Below are 25,293 nucleotides of genomic sequence, written 5' to 3' on the forward strand. Positions count from 1 at the left end.
ACCTTTTTTTTCTTCCATTTTCAGGTTGTGTCGGGACTCCTGATGACGTTTTGAGACATTTTATACAACTACAGCACCAGAAATGTGCTGCTGAAGCTGGTCCGTTTTTTTTAATTTTTCGTAAGGGTCCCCCCTTACAACATTTTAGCAAAAAATGTTTTCCGTAAAACCTTTTTTTTCTTCCATTTTCAGGTTGTGTCGGGACTCCTGATGACGTTTTGAGACATTTTATACAACTACAGCACCAGAAATGTGCTGCTGAAGCTAGTCCGTTTTTTTAAATTTTTCGTGAGGGTCCCCCCTTACGACATTTTTAGGTTTTCAGACATTTTATACAACTACAGCACCAGAAATGTGCTGATGAAGCTGGTCCGTTTTTTTTTATTTTTCGTAAGGGTCCCTCCCCCCTTACGACATTTAAGCAAATTTTTTTTTCCGTAAAACCTTTTTTTTCTTCCATTTTTAGGTTGTGTCGGGACTCCTGATGACGTTTTGAGACATTTTATACAACTACAGCACCAGAAATGTGCTGCTGAAGCTAGTCCGTTTTTTTGAATTTTTCGTAAGGATCCCCCCTCACGACATTTTAGCAACATTTGTTTTCTGTAAAATATGCATTTTCTTCCATTTTTAGGTTGTGTCGGGACTCCTGATGACGTTTTGACACATTTTATACAACTACAGCACAAGAAATGTGCTGCTGAAGCTAGTCTGTTATTTTTAATTTTTCGTAAGGGTCACCCCTTACGACATTTTAGCAAAAACATTTTTCTGTAAAATATGCATTTTCTTCCATTTTTAGGTTGTGTCGGGACTCCTGATGACGTTTTGACACATTTTATACAACTACAGCACAAGAAATGTGCTGCTGAAGCTAGTCTGTTATTTTTAATTTTTCGTAAGGGTCACCCCTTACGACATTTTAGCAAAAACATTTTTCTGTAAAATATGCATTTTCTTCCATTTTTAGGTTGTGTCGGGACTCCTGATGACGTTTTGACACATTTTATACAACTACAGCACAGGAAATGTGCTGCTGAAGCTAGTCTGTTATTTTAAATTTTTCGTAAGGGTCACCCCTTACGACATTTTAGCAAAAACATTTTTCTGTAAAATATGCATTTTCTTCCATTTTTAGGTTGTGTCGGGACTCCTGATGACGTTTTGAGACATTTTATACAACTACAGCACCAGCAATGTGCTGCTGAAGCTAGTCCGTTTTTTAAATTTTTCGTAAGGGTCCCCCCTTACAACATTTTAGCAAAAAATGTTTTCCGTAAAACCTTTTTTTTCTTCCATTTTCAGGTTGTGTCGGGACTCCTGATGACGTTTTGAGACATTTTATACAACTACAGCACCAGAAATGTGCTGCTGAAGCTAGTCCGTTTTTTAAAATTTTTCGTGAGGGTCCCCCCTTACGACATTTTAGCAAAAAAATTTTTCCGTAAAATATGCATTTTCTTCCATTTTTAGGTTGTGTCGGGACTCCTGATGACGTTTTGAGACATTTTATACAACTACAGCACCAGAAATGTGCTGCTGAAGCTAGTCCGTTTTTTAAAATTTTTCGTGAGGGTCCCCCCTTACGACATTTTAGCAAAAAAATTTTTCCGTAAAATATGCATTTTCTTCCATTTTTAGGTTGTGTCGGGACTCCTGATGACGTTTTCAGACATTTTATACAACTACAGCACCAGAAATGTGCTGATGAAGCTGGTCCGTTTTTTTTAATTTTTCGTAAGGGTCCCTCCCCCCTTACGACATTTAAGCAAAAATTGTTTTCCGTAAAACCTTTTTTTTCTTCCATTTTTAGGTTGTGTCGGGACTCCTGATGACGTTTTGAGACATTTTATACAACTACAGCACCAGCAATGTGCTGCTGAAGCTAGTCCGTTTTTTAAATTTTTCGTAAGGGTCCCCCCTTACAACATTTTAGCAAAAAATGTTTTCCGTAAAACCTTTTTTTTCTTCCATTTTCAGGTTGTGTCGGGACTCCTGATGACGTTTTGAGACATTTTATACAACTACAGCACCAGAAATGTGCTGCTGAAGCTGGTCCGTTTTTTTTAATTTTTCGTAAGGGTCCCTCCCCCCTTACGACATTTAAGCAAAAATTGTTTTCCGTAAAACCTTTTTTTTCTTCCATTTTTAGGTTGTGTCGGGACTCCTGATGACGTTTTGAGACATTTTATACAACTACAGCACCAGAAATGTGCTGCTGAAGCTAGTCCGTTTTTTAAATTTTTCGTAAGGGTCCCCCCTTACAACATTTTAGCAAAAAATGTTTTCCGTAAAACCTTTTTTTTCTTCCATTTTCAGGTTGTGTCGGGACTCCTGATGACGTTTTGAGACATTTTATACAACTACAGCACCAGAAATGTGCTGCTGAAGCTAGTCCGTTTTTTTAAATTTTTCGTGAGGGTCCCCCCTTACGACATTTTTAGGTTTTCAGACATTTTATACAACTACAGCACCAGAAATGTGCTGATGAAGCTGGTCCGTTTTTTTTTATTTTTCGTAAGGGTCCCTCCCCCCTTACGACATTTAAGCAAATTTTTTTTTCCGTAAAACCTTTTTTTTCTTCCATTTTTAGGTTGTGTCGGGACTCCTGATGACGTTTTGAGACATTTTATACAACTACAGCACCAGAAATATGCTGCTGAAGCTAGTCCGTTTTTTTGAATTTTTCGTAAGGATCCCCCCTCACGACATTTTAGCAACATTTGTTTTCTGTAAAATATGCATTTTCTTCCATTTTTAGGTTGTGTCGGGACTCCTGATGACGTTTTGACACATTTTATACAACTACAGCACAAGAAATGTGCTGCTGAAGCTAGTCTGTTATTTTTAATTTTTCGTAAGGGTCACCCCTTACGACATTTTAGCAAAAACATTTTTCTGTAAAATATGCATTTTCTTCCATTTTTAGGTTGTGTCGGGACTCCTGATGACGTTTTGACACATTTTATACAACTACAGCACAGGAAATGTGCTGCTGAAGCTAGTCTGTTATTTTTAATTTTTCGTAAGGGTCACCCCTTACGACATTTTAGCAAAAACATTTTTCTGTAAAATATGCATTTTCTTCCATTTTTAGGTTGTGTCGGGACTCCTGATGACGTTTTCAGACATTTTATACAACTACAGCACCAGAAATGTGCTGCTGAAGCTAGTCCATTTTTTTGAATTTTTCGTAAAGGTCCCCCCTTACGATATTTTAGCAAAAACATTTTTCCGTAAAACCTTTTTTTTCAGGTTTTGTCGGGATTCCTGATAACGTTTTGAGACATTTTATACAACTACAGCACCAGAAATGTGCTATTGAAGCTAGTCCGTTTTTTTGAATTTTTCGTGAGGGTCCCCCCTTACGACATTTTAGCAAAACATTTTTTCTGTAAAATATGCATTTTCTTACATTTTTAGGTTGTGTCCGGACTCCTGATGACGTTTTGAGACATTTTATACAACTACAGCACCAGAAACGGACTTGCTTCAGCAGCACGTTTTTTTGAATTTTTCGTAATGGTCCCCCCTTAAGGCTTTTTAGAAAAACATTTTTTCTGTAAAATATGCATTTTCTTCCATTTTTAGGTTGTGTCCGGACTCCTGATGACGTTTTGAGACATTTTATACAACTACAGCACCAGCAATGTGCTGCTGAAGCTAGTCCGTTTTTTAAATTTTTCGTAAGGGTCCCCCCTTACAACATTTTAGCAAAAAATGTTTTCCGTAAAACCTTTTTTTTCTTCCATTTTCAGGTTGTGTCGGGACTCCTGATGACGTTTTGAGACATTTTATACAACTACAGCACCAGAAATGTGCTGCTGAAGCTAGTCCGTTTTTTAAAATTTTTCGTGAGGGTCCCCCCTTACGACATTTTAGCAAAAAAATTTTTCCGTAAAATATGCATTTTCTTCCATTTTTAGGTTGTGTCGGGACTCCTGATGACGTTTTGAGACATTTTATACAACTACAGCACCAGAAATGTGCTGCTGAAGCTAGTCCGTTTTTTAAAATTTTTCATGAGGGTCCCCCCTTACGACATTTTAGCAAAAAAATTTTTCCGTAAAATATGCATTTTCTTCCATTTTTAGGTTGTGTCGGGACTCCTGATGACGTTTTCAGACATTTTATACAACTACAGCACCAGAAATGTGCTGATGAAGCTGGTCCGTTTTTTTTAATTTTTCGTAAGGGTCCCTCCCCCCTTACGACATTTAAGCAAAAATTGTTTTCCGTAAAACCTTTTTTTTCTTCCATTTTTAGGTTGTGTCGGGACTCCTGATGACGTTTTGAGACATTTTATACAACTACAGCACCAGCAATGTGCTGCTGAAGCTAGTCCGTTTTTTAAATTTTTCGTAAGGGTCCCCCCTTACAACATTTTAGCAAAAAATGTTTTCCGTAAAACCTTTTTTTTCTTCCATTTTCAGGTTGTGTCGGGACTCCTGATGACGTTTTGAGACATTTTATACAACTACAGCACCAGAAATGTGCTGCTGAAGCTGGTCCGTTTTTTTTAATTTTTCGTAAGGGTCCCTCCCCCCTTACGACATTTAAGCAAAAATTGTTTTCCGTAAAACCTTTTTTTTCTTCCATTTTTAGGTTGTGTCGGGACTCCTGATGACGTTTTGAGACATTTTATACAACTACAGCACCAGAAATGTGCTGCTGAAGCTAGTCCGTTTTTTAAATTTTTCGTAAGGGTCCCCCCTTACAACATTTTAGCAAAAAATGTTTTCCGTAAAACCTTTTTTTTCTTCCATTTTCAGGTTGTGTCGGGACTCCTGATGACGTTTTGAGACATTTTATACAACTACAGCACCAGAAATGTGCTGCTGAAGCTAGTCCGTTTTTTTAAATTTTTCGTGAGGGTCCCCCCTTACGACATTTTTAGGTTTTCAGACATTTTATACAACTACAGCACCAGAAATGTGCTGATGAAGCTGGTCCGTTTTTTTTTATTTTTCGTAAGGGTCCCTCCCCCCTTACGACATTTAAGCAAATTTTTTTTTCCGTAAAACCTTTTTTTTCTTCCATTTTTAGGTTGTGTCGGGACTCCTGATGACGTTTTGAGACATTTTATACAACTACAGCACCAGAAATGTGCTGCTGAAGCTAGTCCGTTTTTTTGAATTTTTCGTAAGGATCCCCCCTCACGACATTTTAGCAACATTTGTTTTCTGTAAAATATGCATTTTCTTCCATTTTTAGGTTGTGTCGGGACTCCTGATGACGTTTTGACACATTTTATACAACTACAGCACAAGAAATGTGCTGCTGAAGCTAGTCTGTTATTTTTAATTTTTCGTAAGGGTCACCCCTTACGACATTTTAGCAAAAACATTTTTCTGTAAAATATGCATTTTCTTCCATTTTTAGGTTGTGTCGGGACTCCTGATGACGTTTTGACACATTTTATACAACTACAGCACAAGAAATGTGCTGCTGAAGCTAGTCTGTTATTTTTAATTTTTCGTAAGGGTCACCCCTTACGACATTTTAGCAAAAACATTTTTCTGTAAAATATGCATTTTCTTCCATTTTTAGGTTGTGTCGGGACTCCTGATGACGTTTTGACACATTTTATACAACTACAGCACAGGAAATGTGCTGCTGAAGCTAGTCTGTTATTTTAAATTTTTCGTAAGGGTCACCCCTTACGACATTTTAGCAAAAACATTTTTCTGTAAAATATGCATTTTCTTCCATTTTTAGGTTGTGTCGGGACTCCTGATGACGTTTTGAGACATTTTATACAACTACAGCACCAGCAATGTGCTGCTGAAGCTAGTCCGTTTTTTAAATTTTTCGTAAGGGTCCCCCCTTACAACATTTTAGCAAAAAATGTTTTCCGTAAAACCTTTTTTTTCTTCCATTTTCAGGTTGTGTCGGGACTCCTGATGACGTTTTGAGACATTTTATACAACTACAGCACCAGAAATGTGCTGCTGAAGCTAGTCCGTTTTTTAAAATTTTTCGTGAGGGTCCCCCCTTACGACATTTTAGCAAAAAAATTTTTCCGTAAAATATGCATTTTCTTCCATTTTTAGGTTGTGTCGGGACTCCTGATGACGTTTTGAGACATTTTATACAACTACAGCACCAGAAATGTGCTGCTGAAGCTAGTCCGTTTTTTAAAATTTTTCGTGAGGGTCCCCCCTTACGACATTTTAGCAAAAAAATTTTTCCGTAAAATATGCATTTTCTTCCATTTTTAGGTTGTGTCGGGACTCCTGATGACGTTTTCAGACATTTTATACAACTACAGCACCAGAAATGTGCTGATGAAGCTGGTCCGTTTTTTTTAATTTTTCGTAAGGGTCCCTCCCCCCTTACGACATTTAAGCAAAAATTGTTTTCCGTAAAACCTTTTTTTTCTTCCATTTTTAGGTTGTGTCGGGACTCCTGATGACGTTTTGAGACATTTTATACAACTACAGCACCAGCAATGTGCTGCTGAAGCTAGTCCGTTTTTTAAATTTTTCGTAAGGGTCCCCCCTTACAACATTTTAGCAAAAAATGTTTTCCGTAAAACCTTTTTTTTCTTCCATTTTCAGGTTGTGTCGGGACTCCTGATGACGTTTTGAGACATTTTATACAACTACAGCACCAGAAATGTGCTGCTGAAGCTGGTCCGTTTTTTTTAATTTTTCGTAAGGGTCCCTCCCCCCTTACGACATTTAAGCAAAAATTGTTTTCCGTAAAACCTTTTTTTTCTTCCATTTTTAGGTTGTGTCGGGACTCCTGATGACGTTTTGAGACATTTTATACAACTACAGCACCAGAAATGTGCTGCTGAAGCTAGTCCGTTTTTTAAATTTTTCGTAAGGGTCCCCCCTTACAACATTTTAGCAAAAAATGTTTTCCGTAAAACCTTTTTTTTCTTCCATTTTCAGGTTGTGTCGGGACTCCTGATGACGTTTTGAGACATTTTATACAACTACAGCACCAGAAATGTGCTGCTGAAGCTAGTCCGTTTTTTTAAATTTTTCGTGAGGGTCCCCCCTTACGACATTTTTAGGTTTTCAGACATTTTATACAACTACAGCACCAGAAATGTGCTGATGAAGCTGGTCCGTTTTTTTTTATTTTTCGTAAGGGTCCCTCCCCCCTTACGACATTTAAGCAAATTTTTTTTTCCGTAAAACCTTTTTTTTCTTCCATTTTTAGGTTGTGTCGGGACTCCTGATGACGTTTTGAGACATTTTATACAACTACAGCACCAGAAATATGCTGCTGAAGCTAGTCCGTTTTTTTGAATTTTTCGTAAGGATCCCCCCTCACGACATTTTAGCAACATTTGTTTTCTGTAAAATATGCATTTTCTTCCATTTTTAGGTTGTGTCGGGACTCCTGATGACGTTTTGACACATTTTATACAACTACAGCACAAGAAATGTGCTGCTGAAGCTAGTCTGTTATTTTTAATTTTTCGTAAGGGTCACCCCTTACGACATTTTAGCAAAAACATTTTTCTGTAAAATATGCATTTTCTTCCATTTTTAGGTTGTGTCGGGACTCCTGATGACGTTTTGACACATTTTATACAACTACAGCACAGGAAATGTGCTGCTGAAGCTAGTCTGTTATTTTTAATTTTTCGTAAGGGTCACCCCTTACGACATTTTAGCAAAAACATTTTTCTGTAAAATATGCATTTTCTTCCATTTTTAGGTTGTGTCGGGACTCCTGATGACGTTTTCAGACATTTTATACAACTACAGCACCAGAAATGTGCTGCTGAAGCTAGTCCATTTTTTTGAATTTTTCGTAAAGGTCCCCCCTTACGATATTTTAGCAAAAACATTTTTCCGTAAAACCTTTTTTTTCAGGTTTTGTCGGGATTCCTGATAACGTTTTGAGACATTTTATACAACTACAGCACCAGAAATGTGCTATTGAAGCTAGTCCGTTTTTTTGAATTTTTCGTGAGGGTCCCCCCTTACGACATTTTAGCAAAACATTTTTTCTGTAAAATATGCATTTTCTTACATTTTTAGGTTGTGTCCGGACTCCTGATGACGTTTTGAGACATTTTATACAACTACAGCACCAGAAACGGACTTGCTTCAGCAGCACGTTTTTTTGAATTTTTCGTAATGGTCCCCCCTTAAGGCTTTTTAGAAAAACATTTTTTCTGTAAAATATGCATTTTCTTCCATTTTTAGGTTGTGTCCGGACTCCTGATGACGTTTTGAGACATTTTATACAACTACAGCACCAGAAATGTGCTACTGAAGCTAGTCCGTTTTTTTGAAATTTTCGTAAGGGTCCCCCCTTACGACTTTTTAGAAACATTTTTTTTCTGTAAAACATGCATTTTCTTCCATTTTTAGGTTGTGTCCAGACTCCTGATGACGTTTTAAAACATTTTATACAACTACAGCACCAGAAACGGACTTGCTTCAGCAGCACGTTTTTTTTTAATTTTTCGTAAGGGTCCCCCCTTACGACTTTTTAGAAAAAAAAAAATTCTGTAAAATATGCATTTTCTTCCATTTTTAGGTTGTGTCCGGACTCCTGATGACATTTTGAGACATTTTATACAACTACAGCACCAGAAACGGACTTGCTTCAGCAGCACGTTTTTTTGAATTTTTCGTAAGGGTCCCCCCTTACGACATTTTTGGAAAAAAAAATTTCTGTAAAATATGCATTTTCTTCCATTTTTAGGTTGTGTCCGGACTCCTGATGACGTTTTGAGACATTTTATACAACTACAGCACCAGAAACGGCCTTGCTTAAGCAGCACGTTTTTGTTAATTTTTCGTAAGGGTCCCCCCTTAAGACTTTTTAGAAAAAAATGTTTTCTGTAAAATATGCATTTTCTTCCATTTTTAGGTTGTGTCCGGACTCCTGGTGACATTTTGAGACATTTTATACAACTACAGCACCAGAAACAGACTTGCTTCAGCAGCACGTTTTTTTGAATTTTTCGTAAGTGTCCCTCCCCCCTTATGACTTTTTAGAGAAAAAAAAAATTCTTTAAAATATGCATTTTCTTCCATTTTTAGGTTGTGTCCGGACTCCCGATGACGTTTTGAGACATTTTATACAACTACAGCACCAGAAATGTGCTGCGGAAGCTAGTCCGTTTTTTTGAATTTTTCGTAAGGGTCTCCCCTTACGACTTTTTAGAAAACATTTTTTTCTGTATAATTTCCTTTTTTTTCTTCCATTTTTAGGTTGTGTCCGGACTCCTGATGACGTTTTGAGACATTTTATACAACTACAGCACCAGCAATGTGCTGCTGAAGCTAGTCCGTTTTTTTGACTTTTTCGTAAGGGTCTCCCCTTACGACTTTTTAGAAAACATTTTTTTCTGTAAAATATGCATTTTCTTCCATTTTTAGGTTGTGTCCGGACTCCTGATGACGTTTTAAAACATTTTATACAACTACAGCACCAGAAATGTGCTGCTGAAGCTAGTCCGTTTTTTTGACTTTTTCGTAAGGGTCTCCCCTTACGACTTTTTAGAAAACATTTTTTTCTGTAAAATATGCATTTTCTTCCATTTTTAGGTTGTGTCCGGACTCCTGATGACGTTTTGAGACATTTTATACAACTACAGCACCAGAAATGTGCTGCTGAAGCTAGTCCGTTTTTTTGAATTGTTCATAAGGGTCCCCCCTTACGACTTTTTAGAAAAAATGTTTTTCTGTAAAATATGCATTTTCTTCCATTTTTAGGTTGTGTCCGGACTCCCGATGACGTTTTGAGACATTTTATACAACTAATGCACCAGAAATGTGCTGCTGAAGCTAGTCCGTTTTTTTTTTATTTTTCGTAACGGTCCCCCCTTACGACTTTTTAGAAAAAAAAAATTCTGTAAAATATGCATTTTCTTCCATTTTTAGGTTGTGTCCGAACTCCTGATGACGTTTTGAGACATTTTATACAACTACAGCACCAGAAACGGACTTGCTTCAGCAGCACGTTTTTTTGAATTTTTCATAAGGGTCCCCCCTTACAACTTTTTAGAAAAAAAAAAATGTCTGTAAAATATGCATTTTCTTCCATTTTTAGGTTGTGTCCGGACTCCTGATGACGTTTTGAGACATTTTATACAACTACAGCACCAGAAATGTGCTGCTGAAGCTAGTCCGTTTTTTTGAAATTTTCGTAAGGGTCCCCCCTTACGACTTTTTAGAAAAAATAATTTTCTGTAAAATATGCATTTTCTTCCATTTTTAGGTTGTGTCCGGACTCCTGATGACGTTTTGAGACATTTTATACAACTACAGCACCAGAAATGTGCTGATGAAGCTAGTTCGTTTTTTTGAATTTTTCTTAAGGGTCCCTCCCCCCTTACGACATTTTTGAAAAAAAAAAATGCTGTAAAATATGCATTTTCTTCCATTTTTAGGTTGTGTCCGGACTCCTGATGACGTTTTGAAACATTTTATACAACTACAGCACCAGAAATGTGCTGCTGAAGCTAGTCCGTTTTTTTGAATTTTTTGTAAGGGTCCCCTCTTACGACTTTTTAGAAAAAAAAAAATTCTGTAAAATATGCATTTTCTTCCATTTTGAGGTTGTGTCCGGACTCCTGATGACGTTTTGAAACATTTTATACAACTACAGCACCAGAAACCGCCTTGCTTCAGCAGCACGTTTTTTTTAAATTTTTCGTAAGGGTCCCTCCTTACGACTTTTTAGAAAAAAAAAATGTCTGTAAAAAATGCATTTTATTCCATTTTTAAGTTGTGTCCGGACTCCTGATGACGTTTTGAGACATTTTATACAACTACAGCACCAGAAACGGACTTGCTTCAGCAGCACGTTTTTTTGAATTTTTCATAAGGGTCCCCCCTTACAACTTTTTAGAAGAAAAAAAATGTCTGTAAAATATGCATTTTCTTCCATTTTTAGGTTGTGTCCGGACTCCTGATGACGTTTTGAGACATTTTATACAACTACAGCACCAGAAATGTGCTGCTGAAGCTAGTCCGTTTTTTTGAAATTTTCGTAAGGGTCCCCCCTTACGACTTTTTAGAAAAAATAATTTTCTGTAAAATATGCATTTTCTTCCATTTTTAGGTTGTGTCCGGACTCCTGATGACGTTTTGAGACATTTTATACAACTACAGCACCAGAAATGTGCTGATGAAGCTAGTTCGTTTTTTTGAATCTTTCGTAAGGGTCCCTCCCCCCTTACGACATTTTTGAAAAAAAAAAATGCTGTAAAATATGCATTTTCTTCCATTTTTAGGTTGTGTCCGGACTCCTGATGACGTTTTGAAACATTTTATACAACTACAGCACCAGAAATGTGCTGCTGAAGCTAGTCCGTTTTTTTGAATTTTTTGTAAGGGTCCCCCCTTACGACTTTTTAGAAAAAAAAAAATTCTGTAAAATATGCATTTTCTTCCATTTTGAGGTTGTGTCCGGACTCCTGATGACGTTTTGAAACATTTTATACAACTACAGCACCAGAAACAGTCTTGCTTCAGCAGCACGTTTTTTTTTAATTTTTCGTGAGGGTCCCCCCTTACGACATTTTAGCAAAACATTTTTTCTGTAAAATAAGCATTTTCTTCCATTTTTAGGTTGTGTCCGGACTCCTGATGACGTTTTGAGACATTTTATACAACTACAGCACCAGAAATGGACTTGCTTCAGCAGCACGTTTTTTTTAATTTTTCGAAAGGGTCCCCCCTTACGACATTTTTGAAAAAAAAAATGTCTGTAAAATATGCATTTTCTTCCATTTTTAGGTTGTGTCCGGACTCCTGATGACGTTATGAGACATTTTATACAACTACAGCACTAGAAATGTGCTGCTGAAGCTAGTCCGTTTTTTTTTAATTTTTCGTAAGGGTCCCCCCTTACGACTTTTTTGAAAAAAAAATTTTCTGTAAAATATGCATTTTCTTCCATTTTTAGGTTGTGTCCAGACTCCTGATGACGTTTTGAGACATTTTATACAACTACAGCACCAAAAATGTGCTGCTGAAGCTAGTCCGTTTTTTTGAATTTTTCGTAAGGGTCCCCCCTTACGACTTTTTTGAAAAAAAAAATTTCTGTAAAATATGCATTTTCTTCCATTTTTAGGTTGTGTCCAGACTCCTGATGACGTTTTGAGACATTTTATACAACTACAGCACCAAAAATGTGCTGCTGAAGCTAGTCCGTTTTTTTGAATTTTTCGTAAGGGTCCCCCCTTACGACTTTTTAGAAAAACATTTTTTCTGTAAAATATGCATTTTCTTCCATTTTTAGGTTGTGTCGGGACTCCTGATGACGTTTTGAGACATTTTATACAACTACAGCACCAGAAATGTGCTGCTGAAGCTAGTCCGTTTTTTTGAAATTTTCGTAAGGGTCCCCCCTTACGACTTTTTAGAAAAAATAATTTTCTGTAAAATATGCATTTTCTTCCATTTTTAGGTTGTGTCCGGACTCCTGATGACGTTTTGAGACATTTTATACAACTACAGCACCAGAAATGTGCTGATGAAGCTAGTTCGTTTTTTTGAATTTTTCGTAAGGGTCCCTCCCCCCTTACGACATTTTTGAAAAAAAAAAATGCTGTAAAATATGCATTTTCTTCCATTTTTAGGTTGTGTCCGGACTCCTGATGACGTTTTGAAACATTTTATACAACTACAGCACCAGAAATGTGCTGCTGAAGCTAGTCCGTTTTTTTTAATTTTTTGTAAGGGTCCCCCCTTACGACTTTTTAGAAGAAAAAAAAATTCTGTAAAATATGCATTTTCTTCCATTTTGAGGTTGTGTCCGGACTCCTGATGACGTTTTGAAACATTTTATACAACTACAGCACCAGAAACCGCCTTGCTTCAGCAGCACGTTTTTTTTTAATTTTTCGTAAGGGTCCCTCCTTACGACTTTTTAGAAAAAAAAAATGTCTGTAAAAAATGCATTTTATTCCATTTTTAAGTTGTGTCCGGACTCCTGATGACGTTTTGAGACATTTTATACAACTACAGCACCAGAAATGGACTTGCTTCAGCAGCACGTTTTTTTGAATTTTTCGAAAGGGTCCCCCCTTACGACTTTTTAGAAGAAAAAAAATTTCTGTAAAATATGCATTTTCTTCCAGTTTTAGGTTGTGTCCGGATTCCTGATGACGTTTTGAGACATTTTATACAACTACAGCACCAGAAATGTGCTGCTGAAGCTAGTCCGTTTTTTTGAATTTTTCGTAAGGGTCTCCCCTTACGACATTTTTGAAAAAAGAAATGTCTGTAAAATATGCATTTTCTTCCATTTTTAGGTTGTGTCCGGACTCCTGATGACGTTATGAGACATTTTATACAACTACAGCACCAGAAATGTGCTGCTGAAGCTAGTCCGTTTTTTTTAATTTTTCGTAAGGGTCCCCCCTTACGACTTTTTAGAAACATTTTTTTTCTGTAAAACATGCATTTTCTTCCATTTTTAGGTTGTGTCCGGACTCCTGATGACGTTTTGAGACATTTTATACAACTACAGCACCAAAAACGGACTTGCTTCAGCAGCACGTTTTTTTGAATTTTTCGAAAGGGTCCCCCCTTACGACTTTTTATTAAAAAAAAAAATCTGTAAAATATGCATTTTCTTCCATTTTTAGGTTGTGTCCAGACTCCTGATGACGTTTTAAAACATTTTATACAACTACAGCACCAGAAACGGACTTGCTTCAGCAGCACGTTTTTTTTTAATTTTTCGTAAGGGTCCCCCCTTACGACTTTTTAGAAGAAAAAAAAATTCTGTAAAATATGCATTTTCTTCCATTTTTAGGTTGTGTCCGGACTCCTGATGACATTTTGAGACATTTTATACAACTACAGCACCAGAAACGGACTTGCTTCAGCAGCACGTTTTTTTGAATTTTTCGTAAGGGTCCCCCCTTACGACATTTTTGGAAAAAAAAATTTCTGTAAAATATGCATTTTCTTCCATTTTTAGGTTGTGTCCGGACTCCTGATGACGTTTTGAGACATTTTATACAACTACAGCACCAGCAATTTTCTGCTGAAGCTAGTCCGTTTTTTTGACTTTTTCGTAAGGGTCTCCCCTTACGACTTTTTAGAAAAAATGTTTTTCTGTAAAATATGCATTTTCTTCCATTTTTAGGTTGTGTCCGGACTCCCGATGACGTTTTGAGACATTTTATACAACTACAGCACCAGAAACGGCCTTGCTTAAGCAGCACGTTTTTGTTAATTTTTCGTAAGGGTCCCCCCTTAAGACTTTGTAGAAAAAAATGTTTTCTGTAAAATATGCATTTTCTTCCATTTTTAGGTTGTGTCCGGACTCCTGGTGACATTTTGAGACATTTTATACAACTACAGCACCAGAAACAGACTTGCTTCAGCAGCACGTTTTTTTGAATTTTTCGTAAGTGTCCCTCCCCCCTTATGACTTTTTAGAGAAAAAAAAAATTCTTTAAAATATGCATTTTCTTCCATTTTTAGGTTGTGTCCGGACTCCCGATGACGTTTTGAGACATTTTATACAACTAATGCACCAGAAATGTGCTGCGGAAGCTAGTCCGTTTTTTTGACTTTTTCGTAAGGGTCTCCCCTTACGACTTTTTAGAAAACATTTTTTTCTGTAAAATATGCATTTTCTTCCATTTTTAGGTTGTGTCGGGACTCCTGATGACGTTTTGACACATTTTATACAACTACAGCACAAGAAATGTGCTGCTGAAGCTAGTCTGTTATTTTTAATTTTTCGTAAGGGTCACCCCTTACGACATTTTAGCAAAAACATTTTTCTGTAAAATATGCATTTTCTTCCATTTTTAGGTTGTGTCGGGACTCCTGATGACGTTTTGACACATTTTATACAACTACAGCACAGGAAATGTGCTGCTGAAGCTAGTCTGTTATTTTTAATTTTTCGTAAGGGTCACCCCTTACGACATTTTAGCAAAAACATTTTTCTGTAAAATATGCATTTTCTTCCATTTTTAGGTTGTGTCGGGACTCCTGATGACGTTTTCAGACATTTTATACAACTACAGCACCAGAAATGTGCTGCTGAAGCTAGTCCATTTTTTTGAATTTTTCGTAAAGGTCCCCCCTTACGATATTTTAGCAAAAACATTTTTCCGTAAAACCTTTTTTTTCAGGTTTTGTCGGGATTCCTGATAACGTTTTGAGACATTTTATACAACTACAGCACCAGAAATGTGCTATTGAAGCTAGTCCGTTTTTTTGAATTTTTCGTGAGGGTCCCCCCTTACGACATTTTAGCAAAACATTTTTTCTGTAAAATATGCATTTTCTTACATTTTTAGGTTGTGTCCGGACTCCTGATGACGTTTTGAGACATTTTATACAACTACAGCACCAGAAACGGACTTGCTTCAGCAGCACGTTTTTTTGAATTTTTCGTAATGGTCCCCCCTTAAGGCTTTTTAGAAAAACATTTTTTCTGTAAAATATGCATTTTCTTCCATTTTTAGGTTGTGTCCGGACTCCTGATGACGTTTTGAGACATTTTATACAACTACAGCACCAGAAATGTGCTACTGAAGCTAGTCCGTTTTTTTGAAATTTTTGTAAGGGTCCCCCCTTACGACTTTTTAGAAACATTTTTTTTCTGTAAAACATGCATTTTCTTCCATTTTTAGGTTGTGTCCAGACTCCTGATGACGTTTTAAAACATTTTATACAACTACAGCACCAGAAACGGACTTGCTTCAGCAGCACGTTTTTTTTTAATTTTTCGTAAGGGTCCCCCCTTACGACTTTTTAGAAAAAAAAAAATTCTGTAAAATATGCATTTTCTTCCATTTTTAGGTTGTGTCCGGACTCCTGATGACATTTTGAGACATTTTATACAACTACAGCACCAGAAACGGACTTGCTTCAGCAGCACGTTTTTTTGAATTTTTCGTAAGGGTCCCCCCTTACGACATTTTTGGAAAAAAAAATTTCTGTAAAATATGCATTTTCTTCCATTTTTAGGTTGTGTCCGGACTCCTGATGACGTTTTGAGACATTTTATACAACTACAGCACCAGCAATTTTCTGCTGAAGCTAGTCCGTTTTTTTGACTTTTTCGTAAGGGTCTCCCCTTACGACTTTTTAGAAAACATTTTTTTCTGTAAAATATGCATTTTCTTCCATTTTTAGGTTGTGTCCGGACTCCTGATGACGTTTTGAGACATTTTATACAACTACAGCACCAGAAACGGCCTTGCTTAAGCAGCACGTTTTTGTTAATTTTTCGTAAGGGTCCCCCCTTAAGACTTTTTAGAAAAAAATGTTTTCTGTAAAATATGCATTTTCTTCCATTTTTAGGTTGTGTCCGGACTCCTGGTGACATTTTGAGACATTTTATACAACTACAGCACCAGAAACAGACTTGCTTCAGCAGCACGTTTTTTTGAATTTTTCGTAAGTGTCCCTCCCCCCTTATGACTTTTTAGAGAAAAAAAAAATTCTTTAAAATATGCATTTTCTTCCATTTTTAGGTTGTGTCCGGACTCCCGATGACGTTTTGAGACATTTTATACAACTAATGCACCAGAAATGTGCTGCGGAAGCTAGTCCGTTTTTTTGAATTTTTCGTAAGGGTCTCCCCTTACGACTTTTTAGAAAACATTTTTTTCTGTATAATTTCCTTTTTTTTCCATTTTTAGGTTGTGTCCGGACTCCTGATGACGTTTTGAGACATTTTATACAACTACAGCACCAGCAATGTGCTGCTGAAGCTAGTCCGTTTTTTTGACTTTTTCGTAAGGGTCTCCCCTTACGACTTTTTAGAAAACGTTTTTTTCTGTAAAATATGCATTTTCTTCCATTTTTAGGTTGTGTCCGGACTCCTGATGACGTTTTAAAACATTTTATACAACTACAGCACCAGAAATGTGCTGCTGAAGCTAGTCCGTTTTTTTGACTTTTTCGTAAGGGTCTCCCCTTACGACTTTTTAGAAAACATTTTTTTCTGTAAAATATGCATTTTCTTCCATTTTTAGGTTGTGTCCGGACTCCTGATGACGTTTTGAGACATTTTATACAACTACAGCACCAGAAATGTGCTGCTGAAACTAGTCCGTTTTTTTGAATTGTTCATAAGGGTCCCCCCTTACGACTTTTTAGAAAAAATGTTTTTCTGTAAAATATGCATTTTCTTCCATTTTTAGGTTGTGTCCGGACTCCCGATGACGTTTTGAGACATTTTATACAACTAATGCACCAGAAATGTGCTGCTGAAGCTAGTCCGTTTTTTTTTAATTTTTCGTAACGGTCCCCCCTTACGACTTTTTAGAAAAAAAAAATTCTGTAAAATATGCATTTTCTTCCATTTTTAGGTTGTGTCCGAACTCCTGATGACGTTTTGAGACATTTTATACAACTACAGCACCAGAAATGTGCTGCTGAAGGTAATAAAAACTTTTCAGATTTTCAGCCTATTCTCGTCTTTTTTCTTACATTTCTACCATTTTTTCCACCGCTGACCTGTTGCGGGCCAACAAAACTTTTGCTGAGGGCCACAAATGGCCCCAGGGCTGCACTTGGGACACGCCTGTAATAAAAACTTTTCAAATTTTCAGCCTATTCTCGTCTTTTTTCTTAGATTTCTACCATTTTTTTCCACCGACCTGTTGCGGGCCAACAAAACTTTTGCTGAGGGCCACAAATGGCCCCAGGGCTGCTCTTGGGACACACCCGTAATAAAAACTTTTCAGATTTTCAGCCTATTCTCGTCTTTTTTCTTACATTTCTACCATTTTTTCCACCGCTGACCTGTTGCGGGCCAACAAAACTTTTGCTGAGGGCCACAAATGGCCCCAGGGCTGCACTTGGGACACGCCTGTAATAAAAACTTCACATTTTCAGCCTATTCTCGTCTTTTTTCTTACATTTCTACCATTTTTTCCACCGCTGACCTGTTGCGGGCCAACAAAACTTTTGCTGAGGGCCACAAATGGCCCCAGGGCTGCACTTGGGACACGCCTGTAATAAAAACGTTTTATATTTTCAGCCTATTCTCGTCTTTTTTCTTACATTTCTACCATTTTTTTCCCACGCCGACCTGTTGCGGGCCAACAAAACTTTTGCTGAGGGCCACAAATGGCCCCAGGGCTGCACTTGGGACACGCCTGTAATAAAAACTTCAAATTTTCAGCCTATTTCTCATTACTTAACGTCTTTTTTCTTACATTTGTACCGTTTTTTTCCACCGACCTGTTGCGGGCCAACAAAACTTTTGCTGAGGGCCACAAATGGCCCCAGGGCTGCACTTGGGACACGCCTGTAATAAAAACTTCAAATTTTCAGCCTATTTCTCATTACTCAACGTCTTTTTTCTTACATTTCTACCGTTTTTTTCCACCGCCGACCTGTTACAAGCCAACAAAACTTTTGCTGAGGGCCACAAGTGGCCCCAGGGCTGCTCTTGGGACACACCCGTAATAAAAACTTTTCAGATTTTCAGCCTATTTCTCATTACTTAACGTCTTTTGTCTTACATTTCTACCATTTTTTCCACCGCTGACCTGTTGCGGGCCAACAAAACTTTTGCTGAGGGCCACAAATGGCCCCAGGGCTGCACTTGGGACACACTTGTAATAAAAACTTTTCAAAATTTCAGCCTATTTTCGTCTTTTTTCTTACATTTTTACCAATTTTTCCACCGCTGACCTGTTGTGGGCCAACAAAACTTTTGCTGAGGGCCACAAATGGCCCCAGGGCTGCACTTGCGACACGCCTGTAATAAAAACTTCAAATTTTCAGCCTATTTCTCATTACTTAACGTCTTTTTTCTTACATTTCTACCAATTTTTCCACCGCTCACTTGTTGCGGGCCAACAAAACTTTTGCTGAGGGCCACAAATGGCCCCAGGGCTGCACTTGGGACACGCCTGTAATAAAAACGTTTTAAATTTTCAGCCTATTCTCGTCTTTTTTCTTACATTTCTACCATTTTTTTTCCCACGCCGACCTGTTGCGGGCCAACAAAACTTTTGCTGAGGGCCACAAATGGCCCCAGGGCTGCACTTGCGACACACTTGTAACAAAAACTTCACATTTTCAGCCTATTCTCGTCTTTTTTCTTAGATTTCTACCATTTTTTTCCACCGACCTGTTGCGGGCCAACAAAACTTTTGCTGAGGGCCACAAATGGCCCCAGGGCTGCACTTGGGACAAGCCTGTAATAAAAACTTCAAATTTTCAGCCTATTTCTCATTACTTAACGTCTTTTTTCTTACATTTGTACCGTTTTTTTCCACCGACCTGTTGCGGGCCAACAAAACTTTTGCTGAGGGCCACAAATGGCCCCAGGGCTGCACTTGGGACACGCCTGTAATAAAAACTTCAAATTTTCAGCCTATTTCTCATTACTCAACGTCTTTTTTATTACATTTCTACCATTTTTTTCCACCGCCGACCTGTTACAAGCCAACAAAACTTTTGCTGAGGGCCACAAGTGGCCCCAGGGCTGCTCTTGGGACACACCCGTAATAAAAACTTTTCAGATTTTCAGCCTATTTCTCATTACTTAACGTCTTTTGTCTTACATTTCTACCATTTTTTCCACCGCTGACCTGTTGCGGGCCAACAAAACTTTTGCTGAGGGCCACAAATGGCCCCAGGGCTGCTCTTGGGACACACCCGTAATAAAAACTTTTCAGATTTTCAGCCTATTTCTCATTACTTAACGTCTTTTGTCTTACATTTCTACCATTTTTTCCACCGCTGACCTGTTGCGGGCCAACAAAACTTTTGCTGAGGGCCACAAATGGCCCCAGGGCTGCTCTTGGGACACACCCGTAATAAAAACTTTTCAGATTTTCAGCCTATTTCTCATTACTTAACGTCTTTTGTCTTACATTTCTACCATTTTTTCCACCGCTGACCTGTTGCGGGCCAACAAAACTTTTGCTGAGGGCCACAAATGGCCCCAGGGCTGCACTTGGGACACACTTGTAATAAAAACTTTTCAAAATCTCAGCCTATTTTCGTCTTTTTTCTTACATTTTTACCAATTTTTCCACCGCTGACCTGTTGTGGGCCAACAAAACTTTTGCTGAGGGCCACAAATGGCCCCAGGGCTGCTCTTTGGACACACCCGTAATAAAAACTTTTCAGATTTTCAGCCTATTCTCGTCTTTTTTCTTACATTTCTACCATTTTTTCCACCGCTGACCTGTTGCGGGCCAACAAAACTTTTGCTGAGGGCCACAAATGGCCCCAGGGCTGCACTTGGGACACACCTGTAAAACAAACTTCAAATTTTCAGCCTATTTCTCATTACTTAATGTATTTTTTCTTACATTTCTACCGTTTTTTTCCACCGACCTGTTGCGGGCCAACAAAACTTTTGCTGAGGGCCACAAATGGCCCCAGGGCTGCACTTGCGACACACTTGTAATAAAAACTTCACATTTTCAGCCTATTCTCGTCTTTTTTCTTACATTTCTACCATTTTTTCCACCGCTGACCTGTTGCGGGCCAACAAAACTTTTGCTGAGGGCCACAAATGGCCCCAGGGCTGCACTTGCGACACACTTGTAATAAAAACTTCACATTTTCAGCCTATTCTCGTCTTTTTTCTTACATTTCTACCATTTTTTCCACCGCTGACCTGTTGCGGGCCAACAAAACTTTTGCTGAGGGCCACAAATGGCCCCAGGGCTGCACTTGGGACACGCCTGTAATAAAAACGTTTTAAATTTTCAGCCTATTCTCGTCTTTTTTCTTACATTTCTACCATTTTTTCCACCGCTGACCTGTTGCGGGCCAACAAAACTTTTGCTGAGGGCCACAAATGGCCCCAGGGCTGCACTTGCGACACACTTGTAATAAAAACTTCACATTTTCAGCCTATTCTCGTCTTTTTTCTTACATTTCTATCAATTTTTCCACCGCTCACCTGTTGCGGGCCAACAACACTTTTGCTGAGGGCCACAAATGGCCCCAGGGCTGCACTTGGGACACGCCTGTAATAAAAACGTTTTAAATTTTCAGCCTATTCTCGTCTTTTTTCTTACATTTCTACCATTTTTTCCACCGCTGACCTGTTGCGGGCCAACAAAACTTTTGCTGAGGGCCACAAATGGCCCCAGGGCTGCACTTGCGACACACTTGTAATAAAAACTTCACATTTTCAGCCTATTCTCGTCTTTTTTCTTACATTTCTACCATTTTTTTCCCACGCCGACCTGTTGCGGGCCAACAAAACTTTTGCTGAGGGCCACAAATGGCCCCAGGGCTGCACTTGGGACACACTTGTAACAAAAACTTCACATTTTCAGCCTATTCTCGTCTTTTTTCTTAGATTTCTACCATTTTTTTCCACCGACCTGTTGCGGGCCAACAAAACTTTTGCTGAGGGCCACAAATGGCCCCAGGGCTGCACTTGGGACACGCCTGTAATAAAAACTTCAAATTTTCAGCCTATTTCTCATTACTCAACGTCTTTTTTCTTACATTTCTACCGTTTTTTTCCACCGCCGACCTGTTACAAGCCAACAAAACTTTTGCTGAGGGCCACAAGTGGCCCCAGGGCTGCTCTTGGGACACACCCGTAATAAAAACTTTTCAGATTTTCAGCCTATTTCTCATTACTTAACGTCTTTTGTCTTACATTTCTACCATTTTTTCCACCGCTGACCTGTTGCGGGCCAACAAAACTTTTGCTGAGGGCCACAAATGGCCCCAGGGCTGCACTTGGGACACGCCTGTAATAAAAACGTTTTAAATTTTCAGCCTATTCTCGTCTTTTTTCTTACATTTCTACCATTTTTTTCCCACGCCGACCTGTTGCGGGCCAACAAAACTTTTGCTGAGGGCCACAAATGGCCCCAGGGCTGCACTTGGGACACACTTGTAACAAAAACTTCACATTTTCAGCCTATTCTCGTCTTTTTTCTTAGATTTCTACCATTTTTTTCCACCGACCTGTTGCGGGCCAATAAACCTTTTGCTGAGGGCCACAAATGGCCCCAGGGCTGCACTTGGAACACGCCTGTAATAAAAACTTCAAATTTTCAGCCTATTTCTCATTACTTAACGTCTTTTTTCTTACATTTGTACCGTTTTTTTCCACCGACCTGTTGCGGGCCAACAAAACTTTTGCTGAGGGCCACAAATGGCCCCAGGGTTGCACTTGTGACACGCCTGTAATACAACGTTTCAAATTTTCAGCCTATTCTCGTCTTTTTTCTTACATTTCTACCATTTTTTCCACCGCTGACCTGTTGCGGGCCAACAAAACTTTTGCTGAGGGCCACAAATGGCCCCAGGGCTGCACTTGGGACACGCCTGTAATAAAAACGTTTTAAATTTTCAGCCTATTCTCGTCTTTTTTCTTACATTTCTACCATTTCTTTCCCACGCCGACCTGTTGCGGGCCAACAAAACTTTTGCTGAGGGCCACAAATGGCCCCAGGGCTGCACTTGGGACACACTTGTAACAAAAACTTCACATTTTCAGCCTATTCTCGTCTTTTTTCTTAGATTTCTACCATTTTTTTTCCACCGACCTGTTGCGGGCCAACAAAACTTTTGCTGAGGGCCACAAATGGCCCCAGGGCTGCACTTGGGACACGCCTGTAATAAAAACTTCAAATTTTCAGCCTATTTCTCATTACTTAACGTCTTTTTTCTTACATTTGTACCGTTTTTTTCCACCGACCTGTTGCGGGCCAACAAAACTTTTGCTGAGGGCCACAAATGGCCCCAGGGTTGCACTTGTGACACGCCTGTAATACAACTTTTCAAATTTTCAGCCTATTCTCGTCTTTTTTCTTACATTTCTACCATTTTTTCCACCGCTGACCTGTTGCGGGCCAACAAAACTTTTGCTGAGGGCCACAAATGGCCCCAGGGCTGCACTTGGGACACGCCTGTAATAAAAACGTTTTATATTTTCAGCCTATTCTCGTCTTTTTTCTTACATTTCTACCATTTTTTTCCCACGCCGACCTGTTGCGGGCCAACAAAACTTTTGCTGAGGGCCACAAATGGCCCCAGGGCTGCACTTGGGACACGCCTGTAATAAAAACTTCAAATTTTCAGCCTATTCTCGTCTTTTTTCTTACATTTCTACCATTTTTTTCCCACGCCGACCTGTTGCGGGCCAACAAAACTTTTGCTGAGGGCCACAAATGGCCCCAGGGCTGCACTTGGGACACACCTGTAATAAAAACTTCAAATTTTCAGCCTATTTCTCATTACTTAACGTCTTTTTTCTTACATTTGTACCGTTTTTTTCCACCGACCTGTTGCGGGCCAACAAAACTTTTGCTGAGGGCCACAAATGGCCCCAGGGCTGCACTTGTGACACGCCTGTAATACAACTTTTCAAATTTTCAGCCTATTCTCGTCTTTTTTCTTACATTTCTACCATTTTTTTCCACCGCTGACCTGTTGCGGGCCAACAAAACTTTTGCTGAGGGCCACAAATGGCCCCAGAGCCACACTTGGGACACCACTGCACTAGAACATTGTTCTATTACAAAATGCTACTTTGTAACCAAATACATAAATCCAGATTCTCAAGAGGTTTGTCAACTTTAATAATAATAATAATAATAAAATGCATAATAATGACTTATTGTTGATATGTTTAATAACTTGTATTAGAACGATCAGCATCTAAAATAATACTTTAAGTCCATCCATTTTTTTTCTACTGCTTGTCCTTTTTGGGGTCGCGGGGGCTGCTGGTTACTAGATAAATAAATAATGTGAATAAAATGTGCAATATTAGCAAATCCATCTTAAACAACGACACACTTTTGAATGCAGTAATATTTGAGTTATACTATCTTTACATTATATTTAATTATTATTATTACATGTTGTTGTACTTTTTATGTGTCATTGCCTGAAATAAACGAAGAAGAAAAAAAGGGAATTAATTGTCGTTGCAAAACTCGGACATTGTCAGCACTTAACAAATAAAAAGGATGTTTAATCACCTGCGTTTAGTAAAAAAAAAAAAAAAAAAAGTTAGACAAAGCTCGTAAAGTTCCGCGACACCAAAGTGGAACTCACCCGGAAACCTCATCATTTCCGCGGCGTGTCCGCTCTGCTGCAGCGCCTCCACCAGCTTCTTGCACTGCGTACTTTTCCCTGCTTTGTCCACCCCCTCCAGCACGATGAGAGCACCTCGTTTACACGCCATCTTTCTCCTCTTCTTCCTTTTCTTCTTCTTTTTCCTCTTCTTCTTCTTCCTTTGACTTAATGGCGGTTGGCAAGCGAAATGTTCTCTTCTTCTTCTTCTTCTTCTTCCTTTATGGCAGTTGGCAAGCAACCTTGTTAGCGCCACCTACTGACATGGAGTGTGAACCTACTCTATTCATTTTTTTATTTAACCGTCTTTTTTTTTTTTTTTTCATGTATGTAATATTTAGTATCCTATGTGTTCTGAGTGAAACCCTAAAATTTGTAACCTTCTCTTTCGCTAACTTATTTCCTAGTATTTCCCTTTCTCTGTTGTATTTTCCATAGACATGATGTGATAAGTAGAGGCAGCATTGGCTGCTGTGACGCGAGAAATTGGGCCGCCATATTGAAGTGGTGACGAGGAGCCGGCGAGCAGCCTAAACTGACAGTTGACAGGTAGAAAACAAAGATGCTAAACTGACAGTTGACAGGTAGAAAACAAAGATGCTAAACTGACAGTTGACAGGTAGAAAACAAAGATGCTCAACTGACAGTTGACAGGTAGAAAACAAAGATGCTCAACTGACAGTTGACAGGTAGACAAGAAAGATGCTAAACTGACAGTTGACAGGCGGAAAACAAAGATGCTAAACTGACAGCTGACAGGTAGAAAACAAAGATGCTAAACTGACAGTTGACAGGTAGAAAACAAAGATGCTAAACTGACAGTTGACAGGTCGAAAACAAAGATACTAAACTGACAGTTGACAGGTAGAAAACAAAGATGCTAAACTGGCAGTTGACAGGTAGAAAACGGAGATGCTGAACTTACAGTTGACAGGTAGAAAACAAAGATGCTAAACTGACAGTTGACAGGTAGAAAACAAAAATGCTAAACTGACCATTGACAGGTAGAAAACAAAGATGCTAAACTGACCGTTGACAGGTCGAAAACAAAGATGCTAAACTGACAGTTGACAAGTAGAAAACAAAGATGCTCAACTGACAGTTGACAGGTAGAAAACAAAGATGCTAAACTGACAGTTGACAATGTGGAAAACGAAGATGCTGAACTGACAGTTGACAGGTAGAAAAGAAAGATGCTAAACTGACAGTTGACAGGTAGAAAACAAAGAAACTAAACTGACAGTTGACAGGTAGAAAACAAAGATGCTAAACTGACAGTTGACAGGTAGAAAACAAATATGCTAAA

At 38.6% G+C, this 25,293-nt stretch overlaps 1 protein-coding gene across 2 annotated transcripts in view; it reads right to left on the reverse strand.

Annotated features, from left to right (window-relative positions):
• Window positions 1–24,245, reverse strand: part of dtymk (deoxythymidylate kinase (thymidylate kinase)) — a 53,127-nt gene extending 28,882 nt beyond the window's left edge. The window contains exon 1 of one of the 2 annotated variants that reach the window (XM_061978519.2): window positions 23,970–24,245. In XM_061978519.2, coding sequence (XP_061834503.2) covers window positions 23,970–24,099 — 130 coding nt within the window. In that variant the 5' untranslated portion in view covers window positions 24,100–24,245. The remainder of the gene's footprint in view (window positions 1–23,969) is intronic. The other variant, XM_061978520.2, reaches the window with a different exon arrangement.
• Between the last annotated feature and the right edge of the window lie 1,048 nt (window positions 24,246–25,293).

Source organism: Nerophis lumbriciformis, linkage group LG18, assembly GCF_033978685.3.
Source record: "Nerophis lumbriciformis linkage group LG18, RoL_Nlum_v2.1, whole genome shotgun sequence".
NCBI classification, from domain to species: domain Eukaryota; kingdom Metazoa; phylum Chordata; class Actinopteri; order Syngnathiformes; family Syngnathidae; genus Nerophis; species Nerophis lumbriciformis.